At 41.5% G+C, this 27,431-nt stretch overlaps 1 protein-coding gene across 1 annotated transcript in view; it reads left to right on the forward strand.

Moving 5' to 3' along the window:
• Window positions 1-27,431, forward strand: part of LOC109934192 (tyrosine-protein kinase JAK2-like) — a 95,652-nt gene that overhangs the window by 34,434 nt on the left and 33,787 nt on the right. Inside the window, exons 5-10 of the mRNA XM_020533023.2 lie at window positions 415-534; window positions 15,747-15,904; window positions 20,380-20,491; window positions 21,357-21,543; window positions 23,692-23,816; window positions 26,447-26,581. Coding sequence (XP_020388612.1) covers window positions 415-534; window positions 15,747-15,904; window positions 20,380-20,491; window positions 21,357-21,543; window positions 23,692-23,816; window positions 26,447-26,581 — 837 coding nt within the window. The remainder of the gene's footprint in view (window positions 1-414; window positions 535-15,746; window positions 15,905-20,379; window positions 20,492-21,356; window positions 21,544-23,691; window positions 23,817-26,446; window positions 26,582-27,431) is intronic.

Genomic DNA, 27,431 nt, shown 5'->3' on the forward strand with positions numbered 1-27,431 from the left:
CTGGATGTAGAATTGGGGTGAGGGTGGGTGAAGGAAGCAATCTGTAGAAACAACTGGAATCTAGAGATTAAGTATGGAATAGCTATTGTAAAGCACTGAGTAAAACCTGTCATACAGATAGGAACTAGCATCAACTCTGTGTATCTCTGAAAGAGCTAAAATATACGATAGTAAAGTCCAAAATATGAACCAAAACTAAGAAGAAACAATCATTTGTAAGTTACAGTTTTAAGAGGTGTAGAAATGCAAAAGAATCTATTTGTTTGTTTACCAGGACCAGGCACACAGGAAACAGCTTTACATTTTGTGGCATTTTAATACCACAGAAGAATAGAGGAACTGCAGAAAAGCTCATTGTAGCTGCTAAGCTAGAAATCAAAGTACCAAAATCATAAAGTATGTCTCTGTTGGCAGGAGCTGCAGCCTTATTGTGATTTCCCCGAAATCATCAACGTTAGCATCAAGCAAGCAAGCAAGGATGGCTCCTCCGAGGGGAGAATAGTCACCATAAACAAACAGGACAGCAAGACCTTGGTAAGTGTGACATGATACAGATTTTTTGCAAGACACATTTATTGCTGAGAAAAAGAGACATGCTGTTGAGGGTTTTCATTGTACACTCGTGATTCAAAAGTTCATCAGGAGCAACAATTTATAAGGCATGAGAAAAGAGTGCAAATCAATTGACAAGTCAACTTTGGTTGAGGCATTGCAATAGAGAATGTAACTGGAAACTATTTTCCCTTTTTTTTAAACTCGGTGCAGGCCTTGTACCTCTTTTATGTTTACTTTATCCAGAGAGTAGATTCCTGCCCATGAACATAGCCACTTCTAGCAAGCTTAAGTCAAGTGAGCCAAACTGGAAACCCAAACCATTAATTTTAAATGAATTGTTACTGTAATTCTTAGCATACTTGGGATTGTTCACCAGTTACTGTCCAATCACAAAATCACATCAAACATTGGTCATTACATTGTGAGTTTTGCAAGATTGGTTTGTTTGGTCAGTACTCTGCCTACATGTACGCATTCAAGGAGGGAAGATTGCTAGTTGGAGTACATCCAGGATCAGGAACTGATTCAAGCTGGATATTGGCTTGTGCTTTCTCTAGCACTGCTATAGATTAGGGGGAGAAGATGTGCTGACCCCCCAAATCCCTCCAGGGAGGGAGCCCTTAGCCTTCGCTCTGCCAGTCACAGCATTTCCCTTCTCCTCTATGATTGTTGTCTGCCTCTGTTGTGGTCACTGGGGATAATCTCCAAGTGTCCCTAGCCATATCCTGCTGAAGTTGATATTAGCCACGATTCCTGTTGCTATTCTGTCCAAGAAAATTTTTATTAATGGTGTCCTACCATTCAATTCGCCAGGAGTTCCTTGTCTCCAGTTTTGCCATGTGCTTTCAGCCCATAATAGACCAAATTTGCCCATATAAAACTTTGTAAATTCATAGTTCCTGTAAATTGAAAATTACTGAAGCCTTGACCTCAGTCGAGTTTGGGGCAGATTATAGAAAACGTAGTTAGTGGCGAGCTTCAATAACAGCTGTAATTTTAACAGCAGCAACTAAACAATTACTTTGCAACAAGTAGATATGCAAGAATGCAAGTAAGCCATTCAGCCCATCAAGCCTGCCCCTCCATTGTGGGTCATGGCTAATCATCTCCTCTATAGCACCTTCCCACGTTAATCCCATTAAGGTATATTGAGATAGTCACCAGAAACCTATTGGCATCCACCTTGAACTTGCTCAATAAGTGAGCTTCCATAAACCTCTAGGTGAAGAAAATCCTCCTAATCTCAGTCTTAAATGTCATTCTACTAGTCTGAGATTCTGTCCCCTGGTTCTCGGATCACCAGCCAGAGACTGTACCTCCACCCCAGATGTTAATCTAGTGAACCACTGATGAACTTCTGTGTCCTTCATTAAGTAGGGAGACCCAAACTGTACACAATATGCTAGGTGAGGTCTCCCCTTCAGCAAGACATTTACTCCTGCGCACAAATGCCTTTGAAATGACTTTCAACAGAATGGTGCCATCTTAATTACTTCACTTCCATGCAAGCTTTTAATGCCACGTGGAGAAGCACACACAGATCCCTTTGGACACCTACACTTCCACTCTGTCACCATTAATAAATGTCCTGCTTTCTATCTTTCCACCAAAATAGGTATCTTCACTCTTATTCACGTTGTGTTCTAGCCCATTCATTTGACCTGTCCAAGTCCTTTTCAATGTTCTTTACACCTCCTCACAACTTGTGTTCACACCCAGTTTAGCATCTTTATGAAAATATTCCAATTGGCCTCCACGTTGGAAATTCTGAACAATTGTGGATCTAGACTTGATCCTTGTGGGACTTCTCTAGTCACAGTCTGCCATCCTGAGAATGATCTGTTTATTCCTTCTCTCTGCTTTCTTGGTAAGGTCCTGGGGAGTGTTGCTGAGCAAAGAGACCTTGGAGTGCAGGTTCATAGTTCCTTGAAAGTGGAGTCACAGGTAGATAGGACAGTGAAGGAGGTGTTTGGTACGTTTGCCTTTATTGGTCAGTATATTGAGTATAGGAATTGGGAGATCATGTTGTTGCTGTACAGGACAATGGTTAGGCCACTTTTAGAATACTGCATTCAATTCTGGTCTCCCTGCTATGGGAAGGATATTGTGAAACTTGAAAGGGTTCAGAAAAGATTTACAAGGATGTTGTTGGGGTTGGTGGGTTTGAGCTATAGGGAGAGGCTGAATAGGCTGGGGCAATTTTCCCTGATGCATTGGAGGCTGAAGGTGTAGAGGTTTATGAAGTCATGAGGGGCCTGGATAAGCTGAATAGCCAAGGTCTTTTCCCCGGGGTGGGGGAATCCAAAACTAGAGGGCATAGGTTTAAGGTGAGAGGGGAAAGTTTTTAAAAAGGACCTAAAAGGCAACTTTTTTTTCATGCAGAGGATAATGTGTGTATGGGATGAACTGCCAGAGGAAGTGATGGAGGCTGGTACAGTTACAGCATTTAAAAGGCATCTGGATGGGTGCATGAATAGGAAGGGTTTAGAGGGATATGGGCTAAATGCTGGAATATGGGACTAGATTAATTTAGGATATCTGGTCAACATGGATGAGTGGACTAAAGAGTCTGCTTTGTGTTGTACAGCTCCATGACTCTGATTCTGTAACCAATTCTCAATCCTTACTCGGGTATTCCCTCTATTCCTGTGTGCTCTAGTTTTATTTATGAACTTGTGTGGAACGTTATTAAAAGCCTTCTGAAAAATGCCAATATACCACATCCACTAGATCTCCTTTGTCTGTGCTACAAGTAACATCCTCAAAGTATTCCCAGTAGTTTGTCAAACATGATTCCCCATTCATAAACCTATGCTGACTCTACCTGATTTGTCATTCTTTTGTAACTGTTCGGTTGTCACATCTTTTATAATAGATTTAAGCATTTTCCCTAACGAGAGAATGATGTCTTTAAATTTAAACTTTGTTTGAGCACTGGAGCTGAATTCCTCTGGATTCTCAGTGGTTACAAAGTATTCAGCTTGTTTTGTAGCTCCTGTTGTTGAAGACCCACGCTTAATACTGCATGTCATGGTGAATTCATCATGACCACAAAAAATTACTTTGAATGTTTTGTCCTGATTTAAATGATTCCTTTGAACCAATGGTGAGAACTAACTGGTGTGTAAGAACAGGAAGCCTGTAGATTATATACTGTGCATTATCTTGTCCTTTTACAAAATGTTTATGCCTTATTCGACTTGCTCGAAAGCTAAGGAAATAAGCTGTTTCTGTTCCAGGACAGGACACTGCCTCATCACAAAAGAAAATTTAGAAGTATGATTATTCTTAGTATGTTGCAAGGCTAATGCTTGACCTCCATGAAACAAGCAGCGCAAATGACATCTGACATTCTTTGGCAAGTTGTGCCTCACTTGTTACCTACCATCTTAACTGAGTGCAAGATATTTTACGTTCTGTGGCCGCTGAGTTTCTCATGCTGCCTCTGATGTTCATAACATTGGGCTTTGTGTGATTGATGCAACTTCAATCGTCAGGAAGCTTATGTAGCCCAGATTATAACCATGTCAAAGATGTCAACTTTCTTCAACTGAAAGTAAATTAGAACTCCTTCGCCTTCAAGTTGATGCTTAAATCAAATGAGTTTACTGGAAAATATTTGCTGATTTGTACACTTTTAAAGTTTATAGAACTATGTTGCAGTTATTTGTCTATTTATAGTACTGACAGATGATTACAGTTAGAGGTCCTGTTGGTTTCCTTAATACTCATTGAAATAATTGAATATGATTTTCAGCTTCACCTGGGTCAGTTGCATAGGCACAAAGTGGAGACGAGCTGTCTGAAAATTCTAAACAAATTAAATAGAAGCAGAAGGCAGCTAGTTGATCCTCCAAGCATGCTCTGCTATACCATAAGATCATGCCTGATCTGATGATCTACCCCATTATATACAGTTTTTTGTCTCCTTTTATCAACCAAGTCTATTTAACTTAGCCTTAAAATTATTCGATGACCCTGCCTTCGCTTCTGTCAGGAGAGGATAATTCCACCGACCAATAACAGTCTGTGAAGAAAATAATTCTCCTCATCATCTCTGTCCAAACCAGGAAACCCCTTGGTTTTAAACTGTATCCATGTGCACATGTCGTTTGGATGTGCAGATAGGAATGCATTGTTTTCTGTCAAGAGGTCTGTGTTAGTTAGAAGTTATGCAAAGTGTAAATAAAATCAGGGATTTTTTAAAATGCTTTGGACCATTTTATCTGGGCACATACAACAGAAGCTTAATGCATTTTAAGGGTTGAGTTGTTTATTGTTGTAGAGTCGGTGAAATATATTCAGTTCTTGAATTTTATTAGTGTTCTTCCTGCAAAATTTTAAGCTTTTAATCAACATTCATAGTTCATGTTGAAGAAAAAATATCAGGCCTACTGCTGGAATTGTTTCATGTCTGTGCTGTCCCATGCTGATGATGCCTACACGCCCATGCTTTCTCTGTGAAGTTGGATCAAGCCAATGGGGAGTATCAGAGCCTAAACAAATCTTGTCCTCCATCAGAAACTAGGAGATGATGGTGAAGAATAGGATCCTCCTTCCCAGCTCCTGAACTTGTTGGAGGAACTCAATTTGCTAACCCTCCACAGATGAGGGCTCAAAATTGAGAGCCTCTGTCCCTGTGTGACTCAGTACACTCTTGCTGTGGAAGTTCAAAGCCAGTCATGTGCAAATGGGGGTTTGTCGTAAGGAACTTGTTAGTGACTTCCTGTGTGTTCCATTCCTTGATCCACAGGAAACTCAACAAGTCTGCATGGAAAAGAACAGAGTTAATGTTTCGAGTAAAAAGAGTCATACTGGACTTCTAACTTTGTCTAGCAGTCTTTGTTTTTTTATTTTGGATCTCCCGTATCAGCAACATTTTGCTTACGGATGATCCACAAGCTGTCTGCTGGTAGACGTTGCTGCACATGGGTTACCGAGGTGGAAGGCAGGCAGTAGCTAGGTTCAACAGTGTATTAAGGAGAAGGTAAGTGAGGCATAGCACGAATGGTTTCAACCATCTCATCGGATTTCATCAGGCATCATACAAGCCAGGACCCCCGACCACAAAACACCTCCACTAAAGCCACAACACAAACCCTAATGCGCTTGTGGAGAGGCACAAGCGGTGCTACGCATTTCGTATTACCTGGTGTTGTGCTAATTTTTTATTTCATAATGTGTTTAACAATTGCTAGTTGCTGAGGATTCCTTTACTACCTCAGTACACTTTCAACTTAACGTTGCGTTTTTGAATATGATATTAATTACTGAGGTTGTAGACATACTCGTTGAGCTACCCTGCTAGTTGACATCGTCAATGCGCCTCTGGTGAAGCGTTGGTATTCTGTCCTGCTTGTTACTTATATGCCTCAGTTTGTTGGGGTGTTTGGTACCACTTCCAGTTCTCTTTCTCAGTGGTTTGTACACAGGGTCTAATTCACTGTGTTTGTTAATGGAGTTTCGGTTAGAATGCCAGGCCTCCAGGACTTCCCTGGCATGTCTCTGTTTGGCTTGTGTGATTATGGATGTGTTGTCCCAGTTGAATTTGTGTCCCTTGTTGCCAGTGTGTAGTGAGACAAGTGAGAATTGGTCATGTCTCTTGGTGGCTAGTCGGTGTTTGTGTATCCATATTGTCAGTTTTCTTCCATTTTGGCCTATGTAGTGTTTCTCACAGTCTTTGCATGGTATTTTGTGTATTACACCAATTTTGCTGGTATTGGGTATGGGATCCTTTACATTTGTCAGTGGCTGCCGTAGGGTGGTTGTTGGTTTGTGGGCTACTCTGATACCTAGGGGTCTGAGTAGTCTTGTGGTCATCTCTGAAATGTCCTTGATGTACAGTAGGGTGATTAGTGAGTTTGAGATAGCAAGAACTGCAGATGCTGGAGTCAGAGATCACACAGTATGGAGCTGGAGAAGCACAGCAGGCCAGGCAGCATCAGAACAGCAGGAAATTTGACTGAAAAATCTCGGTGGTAATGGCAGATTGTGCTTTTTGGGTATCCATTCCTTTTGAAGACTCCGTATAGGTGCTTCTGTTCTGCTTTGCGTGGTTCTGGGTTGCTGCAGTGTGTAGTAGCTCATTTAAATAGTGTTCTAATGCAGTTCCGTTTGTTGGTGTTGGGGTGGTTGCTAGTGTAATTGAATATCTGGTCCGTATGCGTGGTCTTTCTCTAAGTGCCAGTCTGGCATTCTCTGTTGTTTTTGGGCTCTGTCATTATGTCCAAGAAGGAAAATCGGTTATTGTTCTCTTCTTCCTTTGTGAATTTTATTCTGGTGTGGATGTTGTTTGTGTCAGTGGGTTTCTTCTAGTTTTGTGCATTTGATAATCACGAAGGTATCATCTACATATCGGATCCAAAGTTTGGGTTGTATAGTGGGGAACGCTGTCCATTCTAATCTTTGCATTACTGCTTCTGCAATCAGTCCTGATATTGGGAATCCTATTGGTGTTCCGTTGATTTGTTTGTAAATGCCATCGTTGAAGGTGAAGTGGGTTGTGAGGCACAGATCTAGTAGTTTGGTGGTGTCTTTATTGATGTTGGTGACCTGGGGTGCCTGTCTACTTGATTTGTTCAGTAGTGTGGCAATTGTCTCTTTGGCTAGGTCAATATTTACAGATGTAAATAGTGCTGTTACGTCGAAGAATATCATTATCTCATTCTCTTCTATTCTGGTGTCCTTGATGATGATGAGAAATTCTTGGGAGGAGTGGATGGAGTGAATAATGTTGTCAACTAAGTATTTCAGTTTCTGTCGTAGTTCTTTGGCAACTCTATATGTTGGTGTACCTGGCAGTGAGACAGTAGGTCTGAAGGGGACCCCCTGGTTTGTGTACCTTGGGGAGTCCATAGAAGTGGGGTGTGTTGGATTCCTCTGGCTTCATTTTTTGGTGGTCTGTCTTGCTGATGTCTCCTGAGTTGTGTAATTTCTTCAGGCTCGTTGTAATCCAGTTCTCCTAACTGTGATGTCGGGTCTATCACCATCTGTTGGTAGGTGTTGGTATCTGCTGTTAGTGCATGAGCTTTCTCGATGTATTGGGCTCTGTTGAGGATTACTGTCATGCGTCCTTTGTCCGCTGGTAAGATTACAATGTTCCTGTCTTTCTTGCGTCTTTCCAGGGCTTTCCTCTCTTCTTTGTTGAATGTGTTCCACTTACCCTTTTTTGCTCAGTGTTGGGACTATTGTCTGTCTGATCGTCTGTTGTGCTATGTTCTGTGAGTCCGTTGCTCTTTAGTGTCGATTCCAGTGCAGCCAAGAAGTCAGTCTTTTTGGCGTCTCTGTAGTTATAGTTCAGACCACATACTACGACGGTCTTTTCAGTGTCTGTAAATGGTCAGTCCAAGAATGAACGTGTTGTCCGTGTCGTTGATGTGGGTGATTTTGGACAGTTTTTCTTGTAGGGTTAATCCTTTGTTTATTCTGATCTTTGGTTGTTGTATGCTGATGGCATACCAGATACTCAATTACATAGCAACCACCCCAATGCCCACAAATGGAGCTACATCAGAACACTATTTAATTGAGCTACTACACATTGCAGCAACCCGGAACTACACAAAGCAGAACAGGAGAACCTATCCGGAGTCTTCAAAAGGAATGGATACCCAAAAAGCACAATCAGCTGTTACCTCCGAGACAGACCACAACAGGAAGACCCAACACTGCCAGACTCACTAATCACCCTGCTGTACATCAAGGACATTTCTGAGATGACCACAAGACAAGTTTTCCCGAAGTATTGGGTAGCCCACAAGCCAACAACCACCCTACGACAGCCACTGATGAACGTAAAGGACCCCATACTCATGTAACACAAAATAAAACTAATGTAATACACAAAATACTATGCAAAGACTGAGAATCACTACAAAGGCCAAATCGGAAGAAACCCGACAATGCGGATACACAAACACCAACTAGCCACCAAGAGACACGACCAATTCTCGCTGATCTCACTACATTTGGACAACGAGGGACACACATTTGACTGGGAAAACACATCCATAATCGCAGAAGCCAAATGGAGACACGCCAGGGAATTCCTGGAGACCTGGTATTCTAACCGGAACTCCATCAACAAACACATTGAATTAGACGCTGTGTACAAACCACTGAGAAAGAGAACTGGAAATGGTACCAAACACCCCAACAAACTGAGGCATATAAATAACAAGCGGGACAGAACCCTAACGCTTCACCGGAGGCACACCTACCTGGCAGGGTGACGAAACGTTTGCAACCAAACCCACCGGCTCAGTGAGCAAGTCTGCAACCTCATCCACAACCCGAGCTACAAATCTTCTCAAACTTTAGATATTAATTACTGCTTATGCAATAATTTCAACCATTTAAGTCACTGGAACTATATGATACAACTGTACACCAAAGGGAGGACAATGTGTATTATTATAATTATGACAGGTATTTTGTGGAGTAACAAATGAATTCGAGCCTCTCACTGTTCCAGTTCACTTTGTGCTCATAAATCTGAATGATGACTCTAAAACACGAACTCCTCCACAGCCCCACCCACTGCTTGCCAAGCAAATGTTTCAATACTTTGTTTCTCAACCATGCAGTCAAAACGCAGCAACCACAAATGTATGATGCACATACACTGGAATGTTTCAGCTGTCATTTAGCATAATTACTCTGAATAACGACTGTGTCTTAGGCCAAGATTCAATACAGAGTGGTGGTGTCGGAACACAGCAGGTCAGGCAGCATCAGACAAGCAGGAAAGTCAACCTTTCAGGTTTACACCCTTCATCAGAGCTAGGGAGGGGGAAATGAGCTCGAAAATAAATGGGGTGTTGGGGATGGTGATAGGTGGGTGTAGAATTAGAATTAGAATTAGAATTAGAATCCCTACAGTGTGGAAACAGGCCCTTCGGCCCAACAAGTCCACAACGAACCTCAGAGCATCCCACCCAGATCCATCCCCCTATGACCCACCTAATATACACCCTCTACCTCCCTGAACTCTATGGGCAATTTAGCATGGCCAATCCGCCTAACCTGCACATCTTTGGACTGTGGGAGGAAACCGGAGCACCCGGAGAAAACCCACGCAGACATGGGGAGAATGTGCAAACTCCACACAGACAGTTGCCCGAGGCTGGAATCGAACCCAGGTCCCTGGCGCTGTGAGGCAGCAGTGCTAACCACTGTGCCACCGTGTCGCCCCTACACCACCGTGTAGGTAGGGGGTAGTGGGGATTGGTCAGTGGGAAGGGTTGGGTGGATAGGTGGGAAAGAAGGTGGACGGGTTGTGTTGGGTCAAGGAGACAGGGCTGAGAGGGAGGATTGGACATGGGATGAGGCCGGCGGTGAAGAGATTTTGAAACTGGTGAATTCTATGTTGAGGCCATCGGGGCTGTAAGCTCCCAAGATGGAATGTGACATGTCCATCCTGGGCCTCCTCTAGTGCCACAATGACACCGCACGCAAACTGGAGGAGCAACACTTCCTATTCCACGTCGAGTCCATCTTCTTTCTCACCTCCCCACCCTTCCCACTGACCAATCTTCACTACTCCCTCCCTGCATCTACCTATCACTATCCCATCTACCTTCCCCCAGTCCCTTCCTCCACCTCCATTTGTTACCAAGCTCCCTTCCCTCTCCCCAGTCCCAATGAATGGTGTCAACCTGAAACGTTGACTTTCCTGCTCCCCTGATGCTGCCTGACCTCCTGTGTTCCTACACCTCCTCCACACTGTATTGACTCTGACTCCAGTATCTGCAGTTCTTGCTGTCTCTCAGGACAAGAGTTCTGTTCCTCCAGTTTTTGCTTTCAATGGATGAGTAAACTCATTTAGATTTCAATAATGGAAAGGAATCAGTTTTGTTATTCAAGTACTTAGTTACTTCTGAATTTCTCATGGGACTTATGAAGACTTGTTATCTCAATAGTTTCATACTATGAAGGATGATGCTCTTGAGACCCACAGTATATGTAAATATTTCACTGGATGTTTCCTTGTATGGTAATCATCAAATGTCTGTGAAATAATTCTTAGTAACTAATTATCCCTGTTTGTCAGCACAACACCTTCTCTTTGACTTTGCAATTCTGCACATTATCTTGATATGATCAGGCTTTATCCCCCTGATGTGAACACTTTATATCTCCTGGGTAGTATAGAATGGTTTGGCATACATACACAGGCCCTCTCGTACAGGCTGGTGACAAAGTTCACCATCTATACACTGTAGGCTTATCGAATACTGTAATTAAGTATACCACCATGTGCTTGTCGTATTGCTTTGTAAGTTGCTTTATCTGTCTTGAAACACCACAAGGAGGTCGTTGTAGCTTAATAATTTTGTCAGACTTGTGCCTTCCTGTCACTTCCCCCACTTCTGCAGCTTCTTTATCAGTCTATATAGTCGACATATAACCTGTGATTGATCGCTTCTTTCTTAAGCTGTTGACTAATTGTTGCACAAATAGGTTCACGTTTGACTGCAGTGCACTCAGGAGGTACTCCTTTCTTAGCTCACTGTTACACATTGGGGAAGCACTGTGTTTGAAGGCACAGAGCAGTTGTGTGATGTCTCCATCTCAAGTATCTTCCTAAGAGTGCGTAACCAGAATATGATGGCATCATTGGCACAGCTCTAAAAACGTAGAGTCTTACTGGCACATACGAATATAGTTGTGATTGTCAGAGGTCAGACATCTCAGTTCCAGGACATCTCTGCAGGAGTTCCTCAGGGTAGTGTCTTAGGCACAACCATCTTCAGCTGATTCATCAATGACCTTCCTTCCATCATAAGATCAGAAGTGGGGATGTTTGCCAATGTTCAGCACCATTTACAACTGCTTAGATACTGAAGTAGTCCATGTTCTAATGCAACAAGATCTGAACAATATCAAGGTGTGGGTTGACAAGTGGAAAGTAACATTCACCTCCCACAAATGCCAGGCAGTGACCATCTCAAATAAGAGACAATCTAATCACCACCCCTTGACATTCAATATTGAATTCAATATCATGATTGAATCCCCCACTATCAACATCCTTGGGGTTACCATTGACTAGAAACGCAACAAGGCTTGTCTCACAAATACAGAGGATAGGAGTACTGTGGTAAATAACTCACCTCCTGACTCCTCAAAGCCTGTCCATCATCTACAAGGCACAAGTTGGGGTTGGGGGTGTGATGGAGTACTCTCCACTTGCCTAGATGGGTGCAGCTCCAACAACATTCAAGAAGCTTGACACTATCCAGGACAAAGCAGCTCACCCATTTGGCACCACACCCTTAAGCATCCACCCCGTCCACCACCAATACTCTCAGTAGCAGCAGTGTGTACCAAGATGCACTGCACAAATTCACCAAAGATACATGTACAGCACCTTCCAAACCCATGATGATTTCTATTTGGAAGGACAAAGATGGCAAATGCATGGGAACACCGTCACCTGCAAATTCCCCTCCAAGCCACTTATCATTCTGATTTGGAAATATATTGCTATTACTTCATTATCGCTGGGTCAAAATCCTGGGATTCCCTCCCTAAGGTCATTGTTGGTCAACCAACAGCATGTGGATTATATCAGTTCAAGAAGGCAGCGCATCACCACCTTCTCAAGGGCTACTAGGGACGGGCAATAAAAGTGCTGACAGCCAGAGATGTCCACATTCCCACAAATGAATTTTAAAAAATCACTCAGAAGATGATCTCGACCAGTCATCTCTTTTAACTTGCTCCAGTGATGGCTGATCTGGTTGTGGTCTTGACTCCACTTTCCTATCTGCCCTCCATAACCTTAGATTGTGGCTAGACAAATGGAATCAATCAAACTCCTATTTTTGAATAAATTCAATGACCCAGGCTCCACCGTTTTGTGGAGAAGTGAATCCCATACTTCGGTGATCCTCTAAAAGAAAATTATTTTCATCTCGATCTGAAAAGCAAGACCTCTTTTATCTTTCAACTATTACCCACGCCCCCAACAAGTTCTAGTCTATCCCACAGGAAGAAATATCCTCTTGGTACCTATCATATTAAGAGAGCTCAGAATCTTAGAGGTTTCATTGAGATCACCTCCTATTCTTCTAAACGCCCATGGCAGAAGGCCAAACCTGCTAAAGCCTTCTTCCTAAGATAAGCCCTCCATCCCAGGATTAAGAAGAATATGATTTCTCTGAGCTGCTTCCAATGCTATTTTAGCATTGTTTTCTCAAATAAAAAGAGACCAAATTTGTACGTGATACTCTTAGATTTGTCTCAGCAGTGTTCTTTACATCTGCAGTAAAACATCCCTACTTGCATATTCCATTCTGTTTCCAGTAAATGCCAACATTCCATTTGCCTGCCTAACCACTTTCTGTACCTGCATACTGACATTTTGCGATTTGTGTACCAGCACACCCAGATCACTCTAATTCGGAACTGTGCAATGTATCCCCATTTAAATAGCATGCTGCTTTTCCACTCTTGCTGCCATAGAGGTTAAGTTCACATTTTCCCACATTATATGCTATCTGCCATTTTTTTCCCATTTGCTTAACCTATCTGTATCACTTTGGACTCTACTCTCTTGACAAGTTATTTCCCTACCAATCTTGGTGTCTTAAACAAATTTAGCTACCATACCATACACATCCAAGTTTTTGATGGACATTATAAATATTTGAGGCCCCAGCACTGATCCGTAATCATCCACTAGCCAACTCGAAAAAGTCCTATTTATGCCTACTGTCTGCATCCTGTTCTTCTTAGCTAGCCAATATTTCTCACGTTTTTAAAAAAAATTTTCCTAATTAACCTGCTCAGAGATGTTATTTGTATACCTTTAGAGCATGTGGGACTTGAACCTAGGCCTTCTGGTTCAGAGGTAGTGGCACTGCCACTGCACCACAAGATCACTTGCCCAAGCCTTTATCCAGGACGTTGTATTATTCCCTATATGTGCACTTATCCTGCACTCCCCTTTAATGTGGCACCTTATCAAACACCTTCTAGAAATCCAATTGCAGCACATTTACAAGTTCCTCTTTAATTTACCTTCCTTGTTGCTTCCTCAAAATTTCAAATTAAACACAATTTCTTTTTACAAAGATTTGACTCTGCCTGATCAAATGTTGATTTTCAGTGTCCTGGTTTAACCTCCTTTTAATAATGGATTTTAACAACTTCCCTACATTAGATGTTCAGCTAGCTGGCCTATAGTTCTGAATGTTCTGCCTCCCTCCATTTTTGAATAGCTGATGTAACAGCACTATGCAGTCTACTGGCACCCTTCCAGAAAATAATACATTTTGGAAAATTATAACTCATGTCTTTAGTATCTTTGCAGCTACTTCTTCCAAGATTCTAGGATGGAGGCCATCTGTTCCTTTGGTAACCTGGTTCACCCAATCTGCATACAGATTAAACTCAACCAGGATTATTATGATACCTTTCTTGTATGTCCCATTTATCATTCCTGAATGCTCTGAGCTACAGTGTAACTGCTGTTTTGGGAGACTGTGGTGACCTCTTACTTTTACCCACACTGATTCTATGTCTTGCTCTTTGAAGTCTTTGAAGTAAATGGTGTAGGTGTACAGAAAAAAACGGTACATTTTCAGTGATGTCCAAAATATTGTTTGCTATCTTTAGCAGTTACAGCATTATAACTCGCACTTTAATTTGTATTTTCTGCATTTCATTCTAATCTCCTCTGCATTCCTGAATGAAATGTGATATGTTATACAACTGTATCCATGGAAGTAGGTGCCTGGTTATCCAGGTTATTTTTGTAGACTTTCAGTACCTGTTTCTTTCCTTGGTCTCTTCAGACTTTAATTATGGGATAGATGTTCGCTACCAAGACAGGTTAGCTTCGGTCTAGGGGCATACAAAAGAACCTAGGCACAAAGTACCCGGATGTACGCACCTCTTTTCCTCCAGGAGTCATAGGCTGGATAGTATCAGACCTGCCTACCTCAGAATCTGATCTAGTTCAGTCGAATCTTTTAGAAAGGAAATCGCCCACACTCACTTGGTCTGACCTACGTGTGACGTCCGATCCACAGCAAATTGGCAGACTCTTAACTACCCCCTGAAATGGCTTAACAAATCAAGTCAGTTTTTTTTTAGTCATCTTTGTGGCATGTGGGCGTCGCTGGCTGGGCAGCATTTCTTGCCCATCCCTAGTTGCCCTTGAGAAGGTGGTGGTGAGCTGCCTTCTTGAACTGCTGCTGTCCTCCTGCTGTGGGTTGACCCACAATTCCATTAAGGAGTGAATTCCAGGATTTGGATCGAGCAACAGTGAAGGAACACTGATAAATTTTCAAGTCAGGATGGTGAGTGGCTTGGAGGGGAACTTGAAGGTAGTGGTGCTCCCATATGTCTGCTGCCCTTGTCCTCCTAGATGGAAGTGGTCGTGGGTTTGGAAGGTGCTGTCTGAGGATCTTTGGTGAATTTCTGCTGTGCATCTTGTAGATAGTGCACACTGCTGCTACTGAGCGTCTGTGATGGAGGGAGTGGACGCTTGTGGATGTAGTGCCAATCAAGCAAGCTGCTTCGTCCTGGATGGTATCAAGCTTCTTGAGTGTTGTTGGGGTTGCACTCATCCAGGCAAGTGGAGAGTATTCCATCACACTCCTGACTTGTACCTTGTAGACAGTGGACAGGCTTTGGGGAGTCAGGAGGTGAGTTACTCGCTGCAGTATTCCTAGCCTCTGAGCTGCTCTTGTTGCCACTGTGTTTATGAGGTGAGTCCAGTTGAGCTTCTGGTCAATGATTAACTCCCAGGAATTTGATAATGGGATTTCAGTGATGGTAACACCATTGAATGTCAAGGGGTGGTGGTTAGATTGTCTCTTATTGATGATGGTCATAGCCTGGCATTTCAAGGGTAACCAGAAATAGAAAGCAAGTATTGCCAGTAATACCAATATCCCATTAAGGAAATTTAAAAATCCATTTTGAGGATGATTGATACATAGTGTGAGACATTTTTCAAGACCAAAAGTGACATGATTTAAAATTCCCTATGATGTAAAACCAATAGCCACAATTAAGACATTCTGCAGAAATAACTCAGGAGTACAGTTGAATATTCGCTCGTTTAGGTTCTATTAGCTTTGGACAGTCTTTGAATATAAAACTGTGTAGCTTCTTTAAGTTGCACTCTTCTGTGTACTTCCAATTGCAAATTCGGTTTGCTTTTGTTTTTGACATAGGAAGTTGAGTTTCCGTCCTTGAAAGAAGGCTTCTCGTTTGTCTCACTAATCGATGGATACTATAGGCTAACTGCGGACGCTCACCACTTTCTCTGCAAAGAGGTTGCACCTCCTAGATTGTTGGAAAACATCCAGAGCAATTGCCATGGACCCATCTCGTAAGTGTTGAATCGTTTTAAGTAACGTGTTGCAAATTAAAACATCCTAGCCAGAAAATGTAACCTGTTCTTGCTCATTGTTTGAATTGGATGAGGTAGTATTGAGATAAACCTCTGCATGACACTAAGTGAAAACCGTAAGATTTGTCCTGTTAAATTGGGATATGGAGGAGCACAGTGAAAGAAAGACTGCTCCGTTTTTTCCCCTACTTCATTGTTTTCTAACTTCACCTGAGTTTGTAGTCACAAAGGACTGGTCAGTCCTGCTTATAAAGTGCCTTGAGCGTACAAAATATTTTAAGGTGCTTTGTGGTAGCTTGATGTTCAGCCACGTAAAGGAATATTATTAGGACAAGAGAACCAAAAGCTTAGTGAACCAAGTGGTCCTTATTAAAGAGCACAAGAATGAGCTGAAAAGTGGAGAGGTTCAGATGGGAATTCCAGAGCTTCGGGCCTGGACAACTGAAGACTGAGACGTCAATGGTCAATGGATTAAAATCATCGATGTTGCAGAGGCCAGAGTTGGAGGAGTGCAAAGGTCTTGGAGAACAAGAGGATTTAATTTAATGTGGAGGGATTTGGAAAGAAGTAGATTTTCAAGGAGTGTGTGTTTGGCACAACCTGGCATGACAAGACGAAGATGGGAATGAAATGGGTGGGGGAGGAAGAAGAAAATTAGGTCGAAGAAATACTAAACGTTGATCAGCGACTCTCAATTTCTAACAAAAAGTAAATCCATTGGATAAAAATGTGAAAATGAAAGAATTTAAGAACTGGAAACTGTTTGCTACTTTAATTCGTTTGAGCAAGTATAAGTGACAACTCTGTGAAGTATTATTGCTTTTTTACAATTCTGTTCAGTGTTCTGCTGAGAATTTGAGTAATTTATCCAATGTTTGGCTCATGAAGTGGTGCTGCCCTCAAGTGGATCCTGGGCACCTTGTAACCTGCTGCCTGGGTGTTGGGGATTTCCACCAACTTTTTGGCTCTGCTTGTTAGAGACGCGTGTAAACCGAATTCAAAGTTTGTGTTGGCTGTTGCAGGTCACTAGATTCTAACGCATTAAAGTTGAGATGTTAACATGAGTGCCAACTCCACTATTCATGGAATACGAGAGGGAGTTGGAAATTTACCAGCGAGCTGCCAACTATCAGGATTGGATGGGGCAGCACACATCACTTCATGTCTAAGCGAACAAAATACTTCTCAGTATTTCCAAAAAAAGATCAAAGGGGATTATCTAGAATACTTTGAATACAATAGAGAAGTTGAATGAGAGAAATATGTCTATTTATCCCTTTTATTTTGCGTTTTCAATCAATTTGCACTCTACTAAAATTATGTGTTCTTGTATCTTGCCCTATGTAGCATTTGAGAGAGTGTATTTGTTTTAATTAATTAATTAATGGAATTTGAATGTTACTGGCTGTGCCAGTATTTATTGCCCATTCAGAAATGTGTTAATTTATTCTAAGCAAATATCAATTTGCCAACTCACTGGCTGTACCATGTTCAGAACTGAGCGACAGAACTGAACCATGCACTTCTGCTGCTGTTCCCCAGACCACTTCTGTGTTTCACAAACTACAATTTGTGTCTCTGTTATCCATGAGTTAGGTGAGGAAGTGTAACTGGAAACAGGAATCCTCTGACAATATCATCATCCAACTAGCTGCGTGTTTCTTTGGAGGGTTAGAAAGTACGAGGTCAATTCCCAGGTTAGTCCCTCCTAAACCCATTAAAATGGAGCTATGGATCCTGTGGAGCAGAAGTATCCAACTTTCCTTTGCATATATGTGAGGATATGAATTTTAGACCGAAACATGCCTCGTGGCTCAGAAATAACAATGTGCTATTACATGGGACTTGATCATCCTCCAAAGCAAAGATGACCATGGTGCTTGGTTACGTTCCAGAAGGTCTCTAGGAGATTGTTTAGGCAGATCTGCATCCAGAATGTTATGTGCAAAGAAGACACACTGCTGCAAATGCTTGAACTTTGGAAAAGCTGCTGCCTTAGGATTGCCTCACCTTGTTTAGCCTGTCTAACTCTGAGATGCTTTTGCTTTCAAAGGTAGCTGTATTGTTATTATGAGTAGGTAGTGGTATAGTGGTAATGTTACTGGATTAATAATTCCGAACCCTTAGCCAATGTTGTGAGGATCTGGGTTTGAATCCCACGTGGTGAAATTTTGAATTCAGAAGAAAATCTGGAATAAGAACCTAGTGCAATGATCACCATGTAACTACTGTCAATTGTTGTAAACTGGTTCACCTCATGTCCTTTAGTGAAGGAAATCTGCCATCCTTACATAGTCTGGCTTTACATGTGACTCCAGACCCACAGCAATGTGGTTGACTCTGAACTGCCCTCTGGATAATTAGAGATGGGCAATAAATGCTGGCCTAGCTGGTGATGTCCACAACCCATGAACAAATAAAATATAAGTTTTGGGCCAGATGTAGCGATCTTGGACAAATAACAGGACCATGGCTATGTGGCAGTACTGCTGAAGCCTTTTCACATTGTAACTCCTTTACAATACTCAAAAATGGCTGTGACCCTGAGGGTTGGGACATGGCTTTGGGGGGCAGTGGTATTTCATTCACTGAGTTTTCAAGTTGAAGTAGTACCTACATTGATCAATGCAAGAATTTTCTGTGCAGCTTTTCAAGTCTCAGTGCTAAGGCCGATAGGCCATACCCACATTTAAAAATGAATTAATGATATAAAGGGGCTGTGTGCTCCAGCATTTGGCCGCAGTACCATGGTGAGTTATATTGGAGCTTGGGACATCAGGATTTCTCCTCATGACCTCATGGGGGTTGCAACCAAACATTTGAAAAGTTCTGGGGTAGTAGGAACTGCAGATGGTGGAGAATCTGAGATAACAAGGTGTAGAGCTGGATGAACACAGCAGGCCAAGCAGCATCAGAGGAGCAGGAAAGCTGACGTTTTGGGCCTGGACCCTTCGTTATATTTGAAAAGTTCTGCTCTCTTGAGTTTCAATTTGGTGGCAGATTTACTTCTCTTTATTTCAGGATTAATGTTTGAAGTCTGTGGAAGAATGCCTTTGTTTTGGCAACTCATGCATGTGTCTGATTATCAATATATCGAATCACGAATGTGGGCTGCCAAGATAAGTGAAGTGCCAAAGCAATCATGACTGTGTGCCAAAGTGGTGGAAAATAGGATTAGAATAGTTAGATTCTTGGTTTTGACTGGCACAGACTCGATGGACTGAAGGGCCTTTTCCTATTCTGCAGACCTCTGTCCCTATGACTCTTACCCGTTGCAGATAAGTTCTGCCTATGAACTGAAATCTTGGGCTTGAGATCAAACTTTGCTGGAACTGCCTGCTATATTGCATCAGTTTCTTCTTGCAGGCCACAAGTCTGAAGTTGTAACATGCATTGGAGAACAAGTCTGTGCGATGTTACTTGTTCTGCTCTGAAATGACCAACAATACAGAGTCACCGCTAAACCAAAGACCTTGGTCTTTGCCTTGAGTTGTCCCAGATTGACCAACTTGCTGTCCATGTTGTGTCTAATTTTAATGCCAGGGTTACCATCTTGGAAGGCATCAGATAGCATGGCAGAGAAAAGTATGCTGAAGGGGGTTGGCACAAACCTGCATCCCTGTCTATCGCCATTAGTAACTGAGAGGGAGTCTGAAAACACATCAGCGTACAGGACATGAGTGAATGTACTACCATGGAATTTTCAACCTCGTGTTGAATCTCATGGGGCAGCTAAATTTCTCCATTAACTTTCAGGGGCCCTCACAGCTGACTGTCAAAGGCTTTAGTCAGGTCAATAAATGTGGTGTTTAGGCCCATGTTCTTTTCTTGGCATTTGCCTTGCAGCTGTCTAGCTTAATCACCATATCAGTGTCTCCCTTGACCTTCTCTAGAACCACTCTGACTGCCTGGCAGCAGCCCCTGGTCATGATCTTGCACTGAGTGGTTCAGAAGGATTCTGGCAAAGGCTTTGTCAGTGAAGAGTGAGATTCATCTGTTGAAGATTAGCAATGCCTTTCCACTTGTTTATTTGGGCAGTAGAGACATAGAGTCATACAGCACTGAAACAGACCCCTCAGTCCAACCAGTCCATGCTGACCATAATCCCAAACTAAACTAGTCCATCTGCCTGCTCCTGGCCCATATCCTTCCAAACCTTTCCTATTTATGTATCTATCCAAATGCATTTTAAACATTGTAACTTGTGCTGTGGTTCCTTCCTCAGAGGTAGGGTTCAGTGACCAGACATTGACTCCAACCTTTGTAGGTTTTAGTTGGGATAGCATCTTTCTTGGGGGCTTTGTTACTACACAGGAATTTAAATGTGTTTTGTTATTTCTAACTAAACTCCTGTCTTACAAACATTGCAGTTCGCCAATCTTCAAGAGAGCAAAATAGTAAAGAAAGGAGTTTCTTCAGAAGTAATTTGATGACTGTTTTCTTTTCTGCAACAGGATGGACTTTGCTGTGAATAAACTCAGGAAGGCAGGAAATCAGAAAGGCTATTTCATTCTTCGATGTAGTCCTAAAGAGTTCAATAAATACTTTCTCACTGTCGCTATTGAGGTAAGTGTGAACATTTGTAATAGTGGTTTATGATGTTGTGCACTGAAAGGTACAAAAATCAGAAAAGACTTGTCGCTCTGACAGTTCCTTAAATTATAATACCTTCCAATCATCCATCCCCTTAAAATATTTATTCAGTTTTCTGTTTAAGACTTGCGTACTGTCTTAACAGTCACCTCGGGTAGTCAGTTCCATGTACTCTGCACTCTGCCCATGAAGCAGCCAAATCTCAACTCTTTATGTACTTTCCACTATCCGAATTCTAATTTTGGAGGGTTTTTTTCCCCAGTTCATTCATGGAATGGCATTGTATGGCTAGCATTTACTGCCCATTCCTAATCGTCCCTGAATATTTGTGGGATTTGCAAATATATTATATTTGCAAAATAGAAATAGATGTCTGTTATGTTAACAATCATGAATGATATCTCCCTGAATCTTATCTTTTTCTGAGTAACCAATTTCAGGTTCCTGAGCCTCCCCCAGTCATTTGTTTCCTTCCTTATGCCTTTATGGATCACTTAATGGTTGCCAGCGAGAGCTGATCTGACTGCATTTCAACATGCTGTGTTATCCTTAGAAATTTAAGCCTGAGGCACTTCCTTATTACAATGCTAAGGGCAGAAGTTTCTTTGACTAATCAATTTTCTGCAAATGTAATTTGGTCAATGTAACAGTTTCCAAGAGGTCCTCTCCCTTCTCCTTTTTCTTTCCTTTCATTCCCTCCTCTGCCAGTAGTCAAACATGTTTAGTATCTAGAGGAATCATGAAGATAAAAAGACATTAAGCTTCTTCCCAAGATTAAGATCCATAAAGACGGAAGATAAAGATTTTCTTAAGGTGTCTTCTGATTTGCTTTATTTAGAAGGACAGTGTGATTGAATGCAGGCATTGCCTGATTACCAAGAATGAGAACAATGAATACAATCTGAATGGAGCAAAGAAGACTTTCAGCAGCCTCAAAGAGTTGTTGAACTGCTACAAAAAAGAAACTGTCCGATCTGATGGTGTTTTGTTCCAGTTTAGCAAATGCTGTCCACCAAAGCCCAAAGGTAATATCTCCACTAACTAAAAATATTCAGTCTATTCAGAGATAAGTGTAATGTTGATCACTTATTGATTGCAAGTTCTACATTTCCTTTCCTCTCATTGATTGGGAATTGACAGACATTCTCGCTGGTGACCTGTGAGTTTTACCAAGATTCATAGTGGTGAGCTGCGATCTTGGCTCGGGCAGGTCAGGTGGTTAGTAAACTCTCCTGGCCTCAGCAGCAGGTTCTTTAACTCATGGGCCACTTCCCTGTGTTCCCAGTCAATTGCCTATCGAATTCCAGTGGGGGATGGGAATGGTGTTAGATGGCACAAGGGTGTCACAGTACAGGACTAAAACAATAGCGCAGGCACTCGGATAAGGTGCTCAGAAGGGGCTCTGTGAAGCCCTTGAAGTCAGGAAGTTGATACCTAGGACAGCCTTTTGGGCACCCAGAGGGGCATTCCTCTTCTACCTGGTCTGATGAGAAATGTATAAAGTGTGTCCCACTGTGAGTTTCTTCTGGCTGATTTCACAAATTTCACCTGCTGGAGAAAACCATAGCAGATTTCCACCATCAGAACATATGCTAAGTTGGTGTTTGGATTTGGATAGTATCCTTGAAGCTTTTGCAGGCATGCATCCTTTCCACAAGGAGTTTTGGTTTTTGACCCTTGTTTCTTTGATGTGCCTAACGTTTTGAAACTTGTTCATAAATCTTGAATTTTTTTAAAATTAAATAAAATTGAACAAATGTGAGCTTTTCCGTTCCAGTAGGAAAAACACAAATGCAGAGCTTTCCTTGAATGGTAAGAAATTATGAAGTGTTAATATCTAAAGGGATTTGGGTCTCCATATTTGTGAGTCACTGAAAGCCAATATACATGTACAGCAAGGAATTAAGAAGACAAATAATTTGTCGGCCTTTACTGCAGAAGGCTTTGAGAACGGGAGCAGAGAAGTCTTGCTGTAAGTTTATAGAGCTGTGGGGAGATTGCACTTGGAGTATTGTGTACAGTTTTCATTTCCTTACTTACGGAAGGTAATGTTTACCGTAGAGAGTATACAAAAAATGTAGAACAAAAACAAAGTTGCTGGAAAAGCTCAGCAGGTCTGGCAGCATCTGTGAAGGAAAAAACAGAGTTAATGTTTCAGGTCAGGTGACCCTCCCTGAGAACAGATTCCTGACATGGTGAGATTGTCCTGAGGAGAATGGATGGTTCTCTAGTGTTTAGAAAAGTTAAAGGTGAGCTCATTCAGAAATGCAAAATTTTTACATAGATCAACAGAGTGGATGTAGGAAGAATATTTTCCCTGGTTGTGGAGAGGGTCTAAAAACCGTGGAACATTGTTTCTGAATACAGTGCAGACCATTTAGGACTGATTAAGAGGAGGAATTTCTTCACTCGGTGGTGAATTTTTGAAATTCTTCCTGAGGATTGTGGAGTTTCTGTCATTAAGTCTACTCAATAGTGAGATTGATCAAATTCTGGATGGGAAAAGCATCATGGGTTGTGGGGACAGCAAAAGAAAATGGTGTTTAGCTAGAAGATCAGCCATGATCCAAGTGAATAAAGGAACAGGTTCGAGGGGCTGAATCACCACGTCAGGCCGTATATGCAATCAGTCATTATTCGGAAGCAAACATCAATTAATCATTAGCCTATAACTGGCTCTCAGACCCACAGTTCATTTAAATTTGCTGCCTGGTGTTGATGCATAATTAGCTTTTGAAGAAGCATGAGGGAATCTTGGTACGATTTAGAGACCAGTTTACCCCTTAATCTTGCACCAGCTCCTTAGAAGAGCTATCCGATTTTCCCTGAACTTTCCTTGTAGACCTGCAATTTTTCTCCTTCAAGTACTTATCCAATTTCCTGTTGAAAATTTAATATTGAATCTGTATGGTGCCCGGTCAAAATTAACATTAAGCGATCTCGCAATAGATGGCTGCCTGCCTCCCATCAATCTGAAAATAAGCAGGCAGGGAATCCGAGAAAAAGGAGAAAATTCCTTGTTCAGGGAAAATGAATAAACATCTTGTCAATAAGAGGAATAATAATTGTGGTTAATGTGTTAATGGTTAGTGGAAAGCAATCGAGAAAGTTAATTGTGTTTGTTTCATTTAGTGGTTTGCTTTTTATTTATACATGTTGTTATATATCTACAGATAAATCTAATCTTCTGGTCTTGAGAAGTAACAGTGCATCTGATGTGCCAACATCCCCGACACTGCAGAGGCACAATGTCTGCCAAATGGTTTTTCACAAAATCAAGAAAGAAGATTTGGTTTTTGTAAGTTGTTGGACACGTATTGCTGAATGTGAATAGTCCTGTTTTGCAATTGACTAGGAACAGAAGCTGGCAAGGAATTATTTTGCTATTTAAGTTGTGTTTGCAATGTTGTGGAGTTTATAAACCTTCTTTTGTCTTAAAGAAACAAGTGTTTAGCTGCATAAATCCAGCACCCTTCTCTTTAAACATACAGATGTAACAAAATGCAGTGAACCCTGAACTGGCTCATCTCAATACTTAACTTACTTTATCAAAAATGTTAATGCAATTAGTACATCCAGTATGAAAGGTTTAAATGATCACAGAGCTTGCAATTACATCCTGTTAAATAGTGTCAATCATTTTCCCAATGATGCATGTTAAGCTAACTGGCCTATTGTCTTACGGTAACTAAAATGTTGCTTTTTAAAAAATCACTTAAAGGATTCTGCACATTGCAAGCAGAACAAATTAGAACTGTGATGAAATTTGTCATTTTCACACCCTCATAGGACATGTCGAAATTGGAACACTAAACCTGAATTAGACCTAATTTCCCAGTGATGTTCGATAGCCAGTGAATTTTGTGCCAGTACTTCTTAAAGTAACTCAATGGTGATACTATGCTAGGGTGTTCCTTGATTAGCATTCAGGACCCAATAAGGACTTCAATCTGAGCACCTTCCTGCACAGAATGCAGATGTCCACTGAGTTAGACCTGAGATAATGGATTACCACAAAGTTATGAACCATAACTGTACATGAGTGTTAAATCCCTGATCATCGCTGAGTGAACTTTTTCTCAGTTGGGAGAAAAGCTGGAGCCTTGTATTGACCTTTTAAGTGTCTGTGCAACTGAGGAGAATTGGGTAGAGATTGCACCCTTTGTTATCCAGTGATTCCTGCTAGAATGTATTACTCACAATTCAAGCATTTGGAAAGACAGTGTCGTAATGATACTATCACTGGACTATTAATTGAAAGAGACCAGCTAAAGCTTCGGGAACATGGGTTCAGATCTCCCCTTGGCAGCTAGTGGGTTTTAAATTCAACAAATAGATGATTTGGAGTTGGGGACCACGTGTAGGGTGTCAAAGTTTGCAGATGACACTAAGATGAGTGGCAAAGCAAAGTGTGCAGAGGACTGTGAAACTTTGCAGAGGAACATAAATACATTGAGTGAGTGGGCAAATGGTCTGGCAGATGGAATACAACGTAAATAAATGTGAAGTCATATATTTTGGTAGGAGTAATAGTAAAAAGGATTATTACTTGAATGGTAAAAAGTTGCAGCATGCTGCTATGCAGAGGGACCTGGGTGTCCTTGTGCATGAATCACAGAAGGTAGGTCTGCAGGTACAACAAGTAATTAGGAAGGCAAATGGAATTTTGTCTTTCATTGCTAAAGGGATTGAAATAAAAAGCAGAGAGGTTATGTTGCAGCTGTACAAGGTGCTGGTGAGGCCACACCTGGAGTACTGTGTGCAGTTTTGGTCTCCTTACTTGAGAAAGGATGTACTGGCACTGGAGGGGGTGCAAAGGAGGTTCACTAGGTTGATTCCGGAGTTGAGGGGGTTGGCTTATGAGGAGAGACTGAGTAGATTGGGATTATATTCATTGGAATTCAGAAGAATGAGGGGGGATCTTATAGAAACATATAAAATTATGAAGGGAATAGATAAGATAGAAGTAGAGAGGATGTTTCCACTGGCAGGTGAAGCTAGGACAAGAGGGCATAGCCTCAAGATTAGAGGGAGCAGATTTAGGACTGAACTGAGAAGGAATTTCATCACCCAGAGGGTTGTTAATCTATGGAATTCCTTGCCCAGTGAAGTAGTTGACGCTACTTCAGTAAACGTTTTTAAAAAAAAAGGTAGATTTTTTTTGAACAATAAAGGAATTAAGGGATACGGTGAGAACGCGGGTAAGTGGATCTGAGTCCACGAAAGGATCAGCCATGATCTTACTGAATGGCGGAGCAGGCTCGAAGGGCCAGACGGCCTACTCCTGCTCCTAGTTCTTATGTAAATAAATCTGGGGTATTAGGCTAGTCTCGGTAATAGTGACCTCGGCAACTACCATCTATTGTTGTAAAAACCCATTTCATTTCTCTAACATCCTTTAAGAGAAAGAAATTTGCTATCCTTACCCCATGTGGACTATATATGACTCTAGACTCGCAGTAATGTGATTGCCTCTTAACTGCCCTCCAAAATGGTTGAGAAAGCCACTTGGGCAATCGGGGATGGGCAACAGCAGCTGATTTTGCGAGCTATGCACATGCCCCATGGAAGGTTATAAAAAGAAACAATGAATCAGGAGACAAATGGGGCAAATGGAAGTATCTTACATTAGGCAGGAGTTTAGACAAGTCATTTTAACTTGATTTAGGATAACCCTTTTAATGTAAAAGCGTAGTTGATTACAGTTCCTTTTGAAGGGTGGAATCCTTGTAGTTGCTGCAATGTTTTTTTTTGTTGCTAGGATATCGAATGGTGAGAAACAGGAGTGAGAAAATTAATTTAAATCAGGAATCTGTTTAAATCTTGAAAGTAAAGGAATTGAGTATAATTACTGATGAGCAGTGTTGACTGACAAGATTAGTAACACAAACTTTCCTGCATGATTTCTTTGTGCTGTTTTGTTCACAGGGCGAAAGTCTCGGGCAAGGAACATTCACCAAAATCTTCAAAGGAGTACGGAAAGAAGTGGGAGACTATGACCAAAGACACGAGACGGAGGTTCTACTAAAGGTCCTAGAAAAAGCACACAGAAATTACTCTGAGGTATGCTTGCCTTTAAAACAATTTCAAACTTTGCAATATTTTTTCCAGAAAATGTAATATTATTATGCAAGTTTTTTTTTAAAACAAAGATACTTCAATTTAACATTCCAGATGTAGACTAGTATAAAACTCAGTTTGTGGGTATCCACTAAGACTCCTTATTTAAATGAAAGAGGTGGTGTTGAACTGAACAGACAGACCAATTGGGTCAAAGGCTGCAGTGCCACGCTTCATGTAAAGCCAGTTGTAATCCTTATGAATCCTTTACGTGAATAGGATTGAACTAAGTTTTGGAGTTGACCTTTGTATGGATGCCAGCAGTTAAACAGGGTCCCCAGAACAGTAACCTATTTCTATCCTTTCTCACATGTATATATCCTTTTTCTCTCCAATCCTGATTCCAAGGTGTGTTCATTGCTGGATGAACTGTTGATTTATATTCCACAGTTTCCAACTCTTGAAGTATGAAAAGAGAGGCAAAACTCAAATTTGTTTGTGTTAGAAGAAAATAAGTAGGAATCTAAAACCAGTATGAAAAAATAATGCAGTAAGTCCCAAAAAAAGCCAAACTGTGATCGCCAAATGGCAGGACACTGCTACAAGTGATCAGCCTCCAGTGTGACAACAGGTTTGAGTATTTATTTTCTGTGCAAAACGGGACCCAGCAAAATCAGTTAATGCTAAATCGATTCAACTCCATTTTTTTAAAAATGGCTGCCATTTGTTTGAAGATCATCAGGATGAATTAGATAGCAGTGTTTCCCAGCTACTGGATACATTCTGGTGTTCCTTAAACACTTTTGAAAAGCTACAATTACAGCACTTAAGATTGTTCATTTATTGCTTGGTC

Source organism: Rhincodon typus, chromosome 3 (genome assembly GCF_021869965.1).
Source record: "Rhincodon typus isolate 14 chromosome 3, sRhiTyp1.1, whole genome shotgun sequence".
Classification (NCBI taxonomy): Eukaryota; Metazoa; Chordata; class Chondrichthyes; order Orectolobiformes; family Rhincodontidae; genus Rhincodon; species Rhincodon typus.